The 13111-nt window shown below is 42.8% G+C and overlaps 1 protein-coding gene across 5 annotated transcripts in view; it reads left to right on the plus strand.

Moving 5' to 3' along the window:
• LOC309601639 (adenomatous polyposis coli protein-like) overlaps positions 1 to 13111 on the plus strand; it is a gene marked incomplete at its 5' end in the record, with an annotated part of 90673 nt that overhangs the window by 39504 nt on the left and 38058 nt on the right. For 3 of the 5 annotated variants that reach the window (XM_082334791.1, XM_082334792.1, XM_082334794.1), the window contains one exon: positions 9655 to 9738. The exons of the other annotated variants lie outside the window; for them this stretch is intronic. In XM_082334791.1, coding sequence (XP_082190917.1) covers positions 9655 to 9738 — 84 coding nt within the window. The remainder of the gene's footprint in view (positions 1 to 9654; positions 9739 to 13111) is intronic. 5 annotated transcript variants of the gene reach the window in all.

The following is a 13111-nucleotide window of genomic DNA, read 5'->3' on the forward strand; positions in this document are numbered from 1 at the left end:
ATCTGGTCCTGTCCACACTGTCCAAAGGGCTACTGCACAAGCCATCTCCTGTTTGATCTGTTTGAAGGCCTGTTGCTGCTTGGGGCCCTAGTTGAAACAGTTATTCTTTCGGGTGACTCGATAGAGAGGGCTCACAAGCTGACTGTAACCTGGAATATGCGTTCTCCAGAATCCCACGAGGCCTGGGAAAGCTTGAGTTTCTTTTTTGTTAGCTGGTGGGGATATGGCTGTTATCTTATTGATCGCATCCACTGGGATGTGATAATGCCCATCTTGCTGTTTTATTCCCAAGAAGTGGATCTCTTGTGCAGGTCCTTTGACCTTGCTTTTTTATATGGCAAAACCACCTTTTTGAAGGATCTGGATTATTATTCTTTTTCCCTTCTCCAACACTTCTGCTTTGTTGCCCCCCACAGTGATGTTATTGATATATTGCAGATATTCAGGAGCATCACTCTGTTCTAGTGCAGCTTGGATTAGTCCATGACAAAGGGTAGGACTATGCTTCCACCCCTGGGGCAGTCGATTCCAGGTGTACTGGATACCCCTGCACATGAAAGCAAACTGTGGCCTGCACTCTGCTGCCAGAGGGATCGAGAAAAATGTGTTAGCATTATCAGTTGTTGCATACCATTTGGTGGCCTTTGACTCCAGTTCATATTGGAGCTCTAGCATGTCCAGTATGGCAGCACTCAGCGGTGGTGTGAATTTGTCCAGGCCACAATACTCCACCCTCCATCAGATTTTCCCGTTGGTCATATGGGACTGTTAAAGGGTGAGCAAGTCTTGCTGATCATTCCTTGGCTCTCCAATTGATGAATAAACTTATGGATGGGAGCCAGGGCGTCTCAGTTGGTGCAATATTGCTGCCGGTGCACCATCATGGTAGCAATCAGCATCTGCTTTTCTTTGACCCTCAGCAACCCCACAATGGAGAGATCTTCCAAGATGCCAGGCAAGGTAGAAAGCTGTTTAATCCTCTCTGTATCCACGGTAGCTATGCCAAAGATCCACTGGTACCTCTTTGGGTCCTTGAAATACCCTCTCCTGAGGTAGCCTATGCCAAGGACACACGGGGCCCCTGGGCCGGTCACAATAGGGTGCTATTGCCACTTGTCCCCTGTTAAGCTCACCTCAGCCTCCAATACAGATATGATGGGTTGACCTTAGCTGGTGTCACGTCCCACCTGGGGAGGAGGGGGGAGGAGTGACAAAGATTTGCAAATCCTCTCGGTGTGGATTAAGGTGGGCCAACACTCAAGGTCATACACAAACACCAGCTTTAATAGAAAGCTTCTACAGAGACAAATATTGAGTACAAATATTTGATACCCGCCAACCCTCTCACGGCTATATCTACCCCAGCTGTGCAGCTTTATGGAAAGTCAAGGTAGGCCATGCAGTACTTGACTTCAATTTAACAACTTTAACAACTTAATCACCTTAGGAAAAGTGAAAGAGAGAGAGAGAGAGAGAAGGAAAAGAGAATCACCAGTCCTGGATCCAGCGTTGGTCCTGCCAACAAGGGTATTCGGTGAGGAAAAAAGGAGAAGAGTGAGGCGAAGTGAAGGTTCTTATAAAGATGTTGATTCTGCGCAGGATGCTCGGTGATAATAATTCCACAAATCACGCACGCATGAGCACGGGCACGGGCACACCATCATACAAACTGCAGCACATTTATCAGGCTACATGATTAGTATAAACCCGCCTAAATTTATACTTATTGGTTAGTGATTAACATTTCGTATACTATTGGTTTACTGTATTTAAATTAGCCTCGCTTGCTATGTAAATCAGCACGCATGCTCCTCTCAGGTGTGTGGGGGCAAGTCTTTTCGGTCCTGAATTGAGTCGGTGGTCGCTATCTCCTCTCGCCACATTTACCTTTCACCTACTTTCTGCAGTTTTATCTTCTCTGGCCACCGTCCAGTCTTTGGTGCCAAGATGTTCACTTTTATCGGCTTGTTAGCTCTTCTTCAAGGTCAGAGCCATTAGTTTTCCACAGGTTGTTTAGCTCCCTCCCAAATTCCTTTCCCAAGGCACAAGTGGTTAGTAGTTTTGCTAATTGGAAAATTACATCAGTGACCAGTCAAACCAAGAGGAGTGATACCAGGACTGTCCCCCAGGCAGTAGGGGTGGGGGGGAATAAGACGCTTCACAGACCACGTGGAATGGGGCCGAGGCAAGGCCGCCCTGTCTCCACAGGACTCCCTCCCTCTCCCTCGCTCCAGGTACTGTCCGGTCCTAGTGACCGTCGCTCTGCATTGTGGTTTTAGCACCAGGCTGTTTGAGACATCTTGTTGTTTTACACTAGCAGTTCTCTACAGCTGGCCACTAGATGTCTTCCAAGCCACTCTGTCACTCCCCCTCCTCAACTGGACAGTGAGAGAAAATATGACGAGAGGCTCGTGGGTCGAGATGAGGAGATCACTCAGCAATTACTGTCACAGACAAAACAGACTTGTCTTGGGGAAATTAATTTAATTTATTGCCAATCAGAATCAGAGTAGGATAACGAAAAATAAGAACAAATCTTAAAACACCTTCCTCCCACCCCTCCCTTCTTCCCAGGCTCAACTTCACTCCCGACTTCTCTACCTCCTCCCCCCGAGAGGCACTGGGGAATGGGGAATGGGGGTTGCGGTCAGTTCGTCACATGTTGTCTCTGCTACTCCTTTCTCCTCACACTCTTCCCCTGCTCCAGCGTGGGGTCCCTCCCATGGGAGACAGTCCTTCACAAACTGCTCCAACATGGGTCCTTTCCACAGGGTGTAGTCATTCAGGAACAGACTGCTCCAGTGTTGGTCCCCCACGAGGCCACAGTTCCTGCCAGAAAACCTGCTCCAGTGTGGGTTCCTCTCCATGGGGCCACAGGTCCTGCCAGGAGCCTGCTCCAGCGCAGGCTCTCCACAGGGTCATAGCTTCCCTTAGGGCACACCCACCTGCTCTGGTGTGGAGTCCTCTATGGGCTACAGGGGGACAACCTGTGCCACCATGGTCTTCTACATGGGCTGCAGGGGAATCTCTGCTCCGGCACCTGGAGCACCTCCTCCCCCTCCTTCTTCACTGACCTTGGTGTCTGCAGAGTTGTTTCTCTCACACATATTCTCACTCCTCTCTTCCGGCTCCTGTTGTGCAGCATTTTGTACCCTTTCTTAAATATGTTATCACAAAGGCGCCACCAGCTTCACTGACTGGTTCAGCTTTGGCCAGTGGCAGGTCTGTCTTGGAGCTGGCTGGAATTGGCTCCATCCAACATGAGGGAAACTTCTGGCATCTTCTCACAGAAGCCACCCCTGTAGCCCCCCCCACTGCCAAAACCTTGCCACACAAACCCAGTACAAGACAACTGTTGGGATCGCCCTGTCACTCCAGAAATCCAGATGGGTTCTATGCCCTTATACCCTTGTGGCATTAAGGTACACTGTGCAGTGGTCTCCACCATAACCTTGTACTCCTTTGGGTCTGATGTGCCAGGCTATTGAATCCACATATTGGAGTAAACCCAGTTCTCCCTTTCCTCTTCCTGGCCAGAGTCAGGGCCTCTCTATTCCCAGTCAGAGCATTCCTTACCTCACTCCTGTAATTGCAAACCAGAAGTCCATTCATCAGGAGCAGAAGTAGGATCATCCCTTCTACTCTGTCTGGGGAATTGCTCAACATCAAACAGAGCAGACATCTTCCTGGATGGACTCTTTTTGAATGCTGTTTTTTCTCTTAATTCACGTGCGCGAGCTTCTAGGTTTGAGATAGGTGCACCATCCCAATTCCTCACGTCCTCCCTGTGGTCATGCAGATAGAACCACAGAGTGGCCCATGGTTCCCTTTCCCTTGAGCAGAAAAAGGCTGATTCCATACGGCATTCTTGAAAACTGAGACGCCACCCTGTAGGGACAAGGAGGAAGATGTTCACTTTGAATCGTTGGACCTGTTGGGACAGTTTTTCCATAGCTGAGACGCAGGCCCATAGTGTCAGGGAGGATGAGAGTTTCTCTTTGAATTGCCAGAGCTAGCAGGCCAGTTTATCCACAGTTGGTGCCTCAATGTCTATCCAGTCCATTATCACCAGGGTGCTGGTGTACAATGTCAGTGTGTTCCGGTACAAACTTCTACCACGTGGACCATGTGCACTAAATTTTATCCAGATCTTTGGAGGCCTGGTTGTTGTCCAGGTTGCTGTAGATCATCTCTACCAGCACTAATTCCCTCAGATACTGGGCACGTCCATCAGTGGTGGTCTACTTGCCTTGGTAGTTTACAACATCTTCCTTTGAGGAGTTACCTTGCCTTCACGCTTGACAGGAGCCATCTTCAGAAGCTGCAGATTATTACCCCTCTTATGATCCCTTTTCTGATTCCCCAGTCCGTAGCTAGGGATCCCAGCTGCTGGACTTCCCTACCCTCTAATTCCTGATTATGGGCTCCAGTATCCCAGCATTGGAACAACCAGCTGATAATTCACTCGCCTGGCTGGTGGCCATAATCTTTTTGCATATCTCGCAGCTCACTCGGGGATAGGGACCGGGTGGTTTCCACCTCTTTTATGATTTCTGTCTCTTCCCTCTCCTGTTCTTGTGACTGCTCTGCTGCAGAACAGGCTGCCTCTTCTGATTCTTCCTCATGCTCCCTCTCAGGAAGAGCATCTTCCTCCCTTACTATGACTGGCTCAACCTCTGCTGACATTGTTTCTTCTTGACTACAGGAGTGACTGTTTTAATCAAGGGTTGGGTCTCTGGTTTAGCCACAGCATCTGTTTGTATGTCCTCAGATCCAGAGACCCTCTCACTCCCTTAAGGGTGCTGGACAGAGGCTCGGTAGGTGTAGGCCAGACCCCAACGTAGTGTGAGAAGTTATGTCTCTGGTATAGAGAAGGCATCCTTTCTTCAAGTGGTCCGCCACTTCAACAGGATTCTGCGCCTGTTTGGGTGTGAAGTCCCAGACCATTGGAGGTGAAAACTGTTCTAGGCACTTACCCAAATTCTCCCCTGCACTTTGCCGCCCATGACTCGACATCCTCGTGTGGCGTTCCCAACCTCAGGGCACATCCCTGTGTGGCATTGGTTAACCTCAGGAAAAGCCAAAATCAGATTCATGGTGTCCACCAATATGAACATTTTGGGATATAAGAAAATGAAGGACCATTGCAACAAGGAAGGAAACATCTACCCTGGAGGAGAAGAGAGGGGAGGTATCATTCTTCATTTGCCCCACAAAGTGGCTCCCAGAGGAGAAAAGGAAAAAGGTGGAATTGTTAATTGTCTCCACAAAATGCTTCCTGGAGTACTGGGACAGCAGCAGCACAGGTCCCAAATACCAGATTAGGCTGAAGGCCAGTGCTTTTATCATAGCTCTCCCAGGCAAAACACAGCAAAGTGATAAAGAACGCAGCAAAGAGCAAAAGGTGAAAGCAGCCATTAACAGGCACTGGCATTTGATGTACAGCAAGAGGGGGAACAATCAACGGAGCAGGTGAGGGAACAAATAAATCAGTACTGAGAGCAAACAAGTCAAGATTGTGACCAGCAACAGCAAGTAACAGCCTGCCAAGCAACACCTAAACAGGTGTAACAGCTATGAATTTAGTCTAATACACTCCAATCAAATCTGTTGTTATTTCGAAACCCTCATGCCCCACATTGAGAGTGAAAAAGGACTGTTGTGGGTTGGCCCCAGCCAGCAACTAAGCACCCACACAGCTGCTTGCTCGCTCACTCTCCAACACAGCAGGATGGGGGAGAGAATCAGAAGAGCAGAAGCGAGAAAAACTCGTGGGTTGAACGTTGAGTAAGTGAAGAGGGGGAAAAAATGGGGGGGAAACAAGTGATGCAAAGTCAATAGCCAGTCTCCGAGCAACAGCTACTTTGGAAAGACCTCCCCCCCCCCCCCCCCCCCAGTTTTATCGCTGAGCATGACATATGGCATGGAATATCCCTTTAGTCACTGGGATCAGCTGTCCTGGCTGTGTCCCCTCCCAGCCTCTTGTCCACCCCCACCCTACTTGCTTTGTGGGGTCAGAGTGAGAAACTGAGAAGGCCTTGACACTGTGTAAGCACTGTTCAGCAACAGCTAAAACACTGGTGTGTTATCTACACTGTTTTGGTCGCAGATCTAAACCACAGCACCATATGGGCTGCTAAGAAGAAAATTAACTCCATCCCAGCCATATCCAGTACACCTGGAGTCTTGCACAGATCAAGATTTCAGCACTGTTAGATTTGTACATTTGTCTTGATTGTAAATGTAATGCAGACCAACCCATTAATAGTTTTCTCTACTTTTTATGTTATATTTTTATTTGAAGAAAAAATTATCCATGTTTTTAAAACAAAGTATTTTAAAGCAAAATTCTGTTCCTTATTTGTATCTTTTAGTAAGTGATTATTTTTCTGTCACTGTGAAGAAAGGATTTTTTTTGTTAGAATTCTTACTAAGGCAGTGAAATCCAAATAATTTCTAATTTTAAATGTTACTTTATCCATAGATCTTATGGTGATGATTAAATTTAATAAAATGAATAGGAATATACTATGAACAAATAGGAATAAAAAGTGATGTTTCTTGTATAGATTTTAAAGTTAAAACCATTCCTAAATGCATTCAGAGACTTGAAAGTTCATTCTTAGTCATGCAAAAGCACAAGTAATCAAATGACATTGTTAACTAATGTAAAAATAGGCATAGCATTCACATAATGCAGAGCATGGAGATAATGTTTTCTTATTTATTTAATTATTAAATAAAATATTTGTATAAAATTATTATAATTAAAATTATTATAAAATTATTGTTTATTTGATTTTTTTATTATGTACTTTAGAATCATTTGTCTTTTATAATATTAAACTGTTTGACTTTTTAAACATAGAATCATAGAATCGTAGAATGGTTTGGGGTGGAAGGGACCTTTAAAGGTCATCTAGTCCAACACCCCTCTGCAATGAGCAGGGACATCTTCAACTAGATCAGGTTGCTCAGAGCCCCGTCCAACCTGACCTTGAATGTTTCCAGGGATGGGGCATCTACCACCTCTCTGGACAACCTGTTCCAGTGTTTCACCACCCTCACTGTAAAATATTTCTTCCTTATATCTAGTCTGAATCTACCCTCTTTCAGTTTAAAGCCATTACCCCTTGTCCTATCGCTATTGGCCCTGCTAAAAAGTCTGTCCCCATCTTTCTTATAAGCCCCCTTTAAGTATTGAAAGGCCGCAAGAAGGTCTCCCCGCAGCCTTCTCTTCTCCAGGCTGAACAACCCCAGCTCTTTCAGCCTTTCCTCATAGGAGAGGTGTTCCAGCCCTCTGATCATTTTTGTGGCCCTCCTCTGGACCCTCTCCAACAGGTCCATGTCCTTCTTGTACTGAGGACCCCAGAGCTGGACACAGTACTCCAGGTGGGGTCTCACCAGAGCAGAGTAGAGGGGCAGAATCACCTCCCTCGACCTCCTGGCCATGCAAATCTGAGGTCTCTTGTAAGATACCCAGTGATATGGACATTTTCTTGATGTTTTTTGCCTTTCCCTTATTAAAAGCTCAGCATTATTCCTGCTGCTATGCTTTGTTATTTTGTGTTTACATAGCAAAAAGTATAATTTGTCTTCATTCAGTGATTTACTGACTTTAGGCTCATTTCAGATTCATTATTGAACAAATTAAATTAGGTTCTTAGAGTTTTGATTGATTGCTGTTCATCAAACTTACTGCTATTGATTCCTGGTACTTCTTTGACTGTATACCTCTACTGTTGTATGTTTGTCTTTGAACTGTAAACCCTTTAGGGCAGGAAATACGTTCTTTTTTCTGCTTGTACAGTGTTCGATGCAAAATGGTTGATGGATCTCCTCAAGTCCCCTGTAATACAAGTAATGAATAAGCAGAGAGAAGAACGTTCTGATGTTTAAATCTCTGGACTAAAATGTGGGAGATATGGACTGAATTGTTGTCCTTTTGAGAACTTCATCATTGATACTGGACAAATCATGTAATCTTTACTTGGTTTTCTTCTGCAAAAAAAATAAAATCCCTGCTTTTAGTTGTATATATGCATATACTCAGTTTCTCTCAATGCCCTTTATGAAATAAATTTCTGGTTAAACAGAAAGAAACTCAGTTTGGGGAAAATTTAAGTAATTCTTAAAGACAAAAAGGAGAGGTGTTATGTCAGTTGTGCATCACCTCACCAATGTATAGTTATTCCCACTAATATATTTTTATTATCTTTCTGATACTTAAGAATTTCCTGATCTAAGAGAGAAGGGGAATGAATTATTTGTCTGCCTCATGTTGTGCTGAGGCTTCTGTGTGTGTAGCTTTCAAATTTTATTGGCCTTTGTTTCTGATACTTTGCTTTACAAATAAATATCTAATTTATAGTTTACTATTTGTAACTCCCCTAAGTGTTGGTGTTTAGGATGCTTTTCCCACAGCTTATTATCCTGCATGTTTTAAAAATTCATTCTGTTCTTTGTGATTATATTTTTTCTGTGTTTCTAGAATTTCTAGATTATATTGTGTTTCTATTACAATTTACGAGTGTATTCTTTGGCATTTGCAGCTTTTTTTTAAAGTTTATCTTATTTCCATTTTCAGTTTATAAAAATGTTAAATAAGGCTGGTTATAATGCTGATCCTTGCAGTGTCCACTAGATTCACAAAGCCTTTCCTCTTTTAGTATAGCACTGTAAATGTTATTCAGGTAAAATGATCAGGATTTTTTTTTTAAACTGTCCATTAATTTTTTAAGCTATCCATCATGCAAAAAAAAATCCTATTTAATCAGTTCAGTGTTTTGTTTCTGTCCTGATATTATTGGGCTAATTATTTTCTGCCCACTTTTAAAGTCAAATAATGTCAATTTATTAGCAAACTGATAGAGGGATAAATCACTTATTGCATTCACTTATTGTTTCACAGATTCATAATGCATCCTGTGCTCCACAGTGTAACTTACATGGAGTATATGTATCCTGTAAAGTTCAGTTTTTCAACGTTCCATTTACTAACCACAGAATGATTGCAGTGGGAAGTATCGATATAGCTATAAAAGACTCGCATCAGAAATATCTGTAAAATCCCAGACAAACCAAAGAAGCAGTATGTAGTTTTCTTTTTACTAACCCTGTAAATTCTTTGGAATTTGTAGGAACAGAAAACACTCAGAGGCTGTGCATAGGCAAATTTCCCAAATCATCATAGTAACTGAAAATAATTGAAGACATTCAGGATTTAATACTTTCAAAACACTCTGCAAAAACCTCTCAAATCTCTGTAAGGCAAGCAGAAGTCTAACATTTGAGATGAAAATGAAATAATTATTTGCTAAAAACCTGCATAGAATGTCAGTTTCAGAAATAGGAAAATTGTGCAAGTTTACTGAAATGTTTTTCTATACCTGGGCTTGTACTGTGTGACAATCTAATATTATATCCAAATTAGTGTCAGTTTTATTAAAAACCCAACTACCCATTATATTTTGAATGTTTGCAATCATGCTTGTTTTTTTATTGTCAAGAACATTTGTGGAATTACCACATGAATGAAGTAGTTCTGTTTTGCAGTCAGCTGTATTTGCAATGAACTCTTCTCATTGTCAATCTGTACAGTAAGAATAAGGATTTTTTTTAAAAAAATCAAACATGAAAATACATTCATTTCAGGTAAGGGTGATGAGGATTCAACAAATAGAGAAGGACATTCTTTGTATACGACAGCTCCTGCAATCACAAGCAGCTGAAGCAGAGGTTAGTGAGCAATTTCTTGCCTTCTTTTGATTAGAATATGTATCTATCTTTTTAAAAAAGCAAATCTATTTAAACAAGTATATTGGTGGGCAGCATTATTTGTATCAGCAAGTGATGTCATGGTTCAAAAATTAGTCAATATTCATAGGCTGTAGCTGCCTTGGGAATAAAATTTGGTAGCATGTTACTTGCTCTGTTAGCAATGAAATGAGGGTGGAAAACTTGGAATATTCTTTTGCTACTGTTGAATTTTAATCAATAATTATATATCAGTTAAAAGTTTAACTAGCAATTTCAATAAAAAGGTCAAAGTGCAATGTATTATAAAGGCTGAGCATTGGTTTTAGCAAATAATTATAACAGTTTTGCATGTCTTTCTAAATATGAATCTCTGATAAGCAGCTTCATGGTTTGCTTATCTTTTGAGATAAGAAAAAAAGGTGAATACAGTTTCTGTCAGACTTCATTAGAGAAGCCTTGCATGTTTTTAGTGTTTAAGTATTGGGTTCTATATTAAGAAGTACAAGATAATGTTTCCCGTAAATGGCAAAGTCCATAATAGTAATTGTCAGTAACAAAAACTGCACTCACAGTGGAAAATAATTTACAAGCTCAACTCTTTCTCATACTTGCAAATTATCTATAAATTGTATGTTGCACCTGAATATTTTATTGTTTGTCTTTGCCCAAAATAACTGCTGTGAAAGTTCAGGGCAACTTTTGAATTATTAAGGGATAGAAATTTTCCCACTGTAGAAAATAAATTATTTCACAGTTCCAGCTTTTGGGGGAAAATCTGGTATTATAAGTGAAGCTGACAGTAGTGTGTATAATTAAAGTTGTCTAGTCTTTTGGCATGTTAGCCAGTCCAGCTGCAATTTTGTTTGATTTATGCCCTTGATTGCTGCTTTTAAAAATCACTAAACATTTTGGAGAATTAAATTATCAGTTTATTTTCCTAACTTTTTCATTTAATTCTGTCAGCACACTTACTTGTGGTAAAACACAGATTTGATTTTTTGGAGGAAGTGACTTTTGCTTTCATAGTAAAATGTTTCCTAGTTTGGTTTGTATAAGTCTTCTAAAATCGGACTAGCAGACTTGCACAGTTGCATTAAGCAACTGAATTAAATGACAATAGCATATTGGGCTTTGTGGTCTGAACAGTAATGGAGTCTGACAAGACATTATAAAAGAAAGCTTTATTGAGGCAGTAGGAAAGATGAGCAACAATGCACCCATACAGTGACTCACCTAATCACTGACAGCAAACGCAGGATCATAAGCGATGCCCTGGCTCTGGTGGACTGCCAGGGACACTTGGTGTCCGGGTCATCTGACAGCAACAGCTAATTGTGGAAATGCCTTTTGAATGCGGGTAAGAGTTGCACTGCCTCTTAGCTCCACCAATGGCAGTGTGATTTGAGAGAATCATACCTTACGTAAATAACGTGGGTGGCATCCTGCCTGTGCTGCTGATGTCGGTCAGGAGGCAGGACGTTGGCAGTCTGTCTATGCTGCCAATACTGGTCAAGGGCAGGGTGTCACTTCCACCCCTTGATTCTCTCAAATCATCACTTGATGTGGAGTTATAGGCTAGGGTGTTATTTTTGCGGGTCGTTAGCTATATAATAAGCTAGGTGAGGTTGGTGTTCTGACACCTGCAGGGTTGATCTTGCTTGATATAGACACAGCAGGTATTTACTAACGCGCAAATGCCACCTTGTGCGGCCAGCAAGTAGTCTAAGGCTAGACAGTTCTGAACAGTAGTCTGTGATACTTGAGTGATTTCTTGCTGCGGTGCTTGGATGGCATCGGTTGTTACGTTTTCTATATTTTCCAGGGTAGCAAAGAGATTGACGGTCGTTTTCTCCAGCTCAGAGACCCCTAGCCAAGGAAGGAGAACCCATGCAAACTGGTGAAATCCAGATCCTCATTTTACCAAAGGGTTAATACCACACCGATGTCACAGGACATTAGGGTAATTGTGGACATGGATTGTGAAGAGTCTTTCTTCAACATGCATCCCAGGAAGTATACATCTGGGTGTGCAGGTCCCCTCTCACCTCTATGGGAAGGTTCTCATGGCACTGTTGCCGCACAGCCAGTATAGGCTGGGGGCACCTATTGTGCTAAGGTCACGGCAGTGAGTGGTGTCTTTCAGGCATTTGTTGATATTGGCACGGTAGGTTTGCATGGTGTAGGATGGTCCCCGCTGCATGGTTTGTAGTTGATGACGGAATGGATCATAACCCATAAGTTCTGGAGGACATAGAATTGATCCGTTCTTTACCAAGGTGGCAGTGGATAGTTGGTGGTTGAGAGATTAGACTGAATGGAGTAATATCTGACAAAAGTTTTTGGTGCACGGCCCCACAATTCCACCAATACCAGCATTCCCACCACAGGAACCCCTTGGTGCCCAGATGCAGGATGTTGTGTACAAATCCAACAATCAATTCCCTTTCTAACATTTGCCAGTGCCTGAGATGTGTGAATTAAAAAGTTAGAATCCTAACGAGCAAGGCCCTGGTGGACTGTCCTTAAGAACAATATCCACAACATATTCAAAATTGGGGCTTGCACAGAATAACCAACAGTAGTACAAGTAAAATGACTACAATAAACAGCAGTACAGCAGGAGGATTTTTTCCAGATTGTTGTGGTTGAGATAAAGGCAGCTTAATAGGGAAAGCAAAAGCTGTGCATGCAAGCAAAGCAAAATAAGGACTTCATTCACTCCTTCCCATCAGCAGGCAGGTGTTCAGCCATCTCCAGGAAAGCAGGGCTTCATCACGCGTAATGGTTACTTGGGAAGACAGATGTGATAACTCCAAATGTAACTCCAAATGTTCCCTCCCTCTCCTTCCCCCAGCTTCCCCAGCTTCTTGTGCTCCCCCCCCCGCCTAGTCACTGGCAGGGTGGTGTGAGAAGCAGAAAAGGCCTTGACGCTGTGTAAGCACTGCTCAGTAATAACCAAAACATCCCTATGTTATCAATCAACACTGTTTTTATCACAAACCCAAAACATAATGCCATAGGAACTGCCATGAAGAAAATTAACTCTATCCCAGCCAAAACCATTACACAGATCAGTCCATCCATCCAGGGTGGTACAGTAGTCAGGCTGAGTTGGCAGCTCATCATGGACATTATCACTTCCTAAAATACAAAATCATTTCTAGGATAGCCTGAAGGCTGTCAACATCGAGATTTGGGCCCCCGTGTCCACAGCAAAGGTGAAAGTATCCTAATAAAACTTTTATGTTGTATGGATAGAAATTGTTGCAGGGGTATATAGCAACCATGGGGAAGGTGCAATCTGGTAGATGTCAGAAATAGGCAATTATAAGATTTAATCTCTAGTTTTGTT

This window comes from Platalea leucorodia (genome assembly GCF_965183815.1).
Source record: "Platalea leucorodia genome assembly, chromosome: W".
In the NCBI taxonomy this organism is placed as follows: Eukaryota; Metazoa; Chordata; class Aves; order Pelecaniformes; family Threskiornithidae; genus Platalea; species Platalea leucorodia.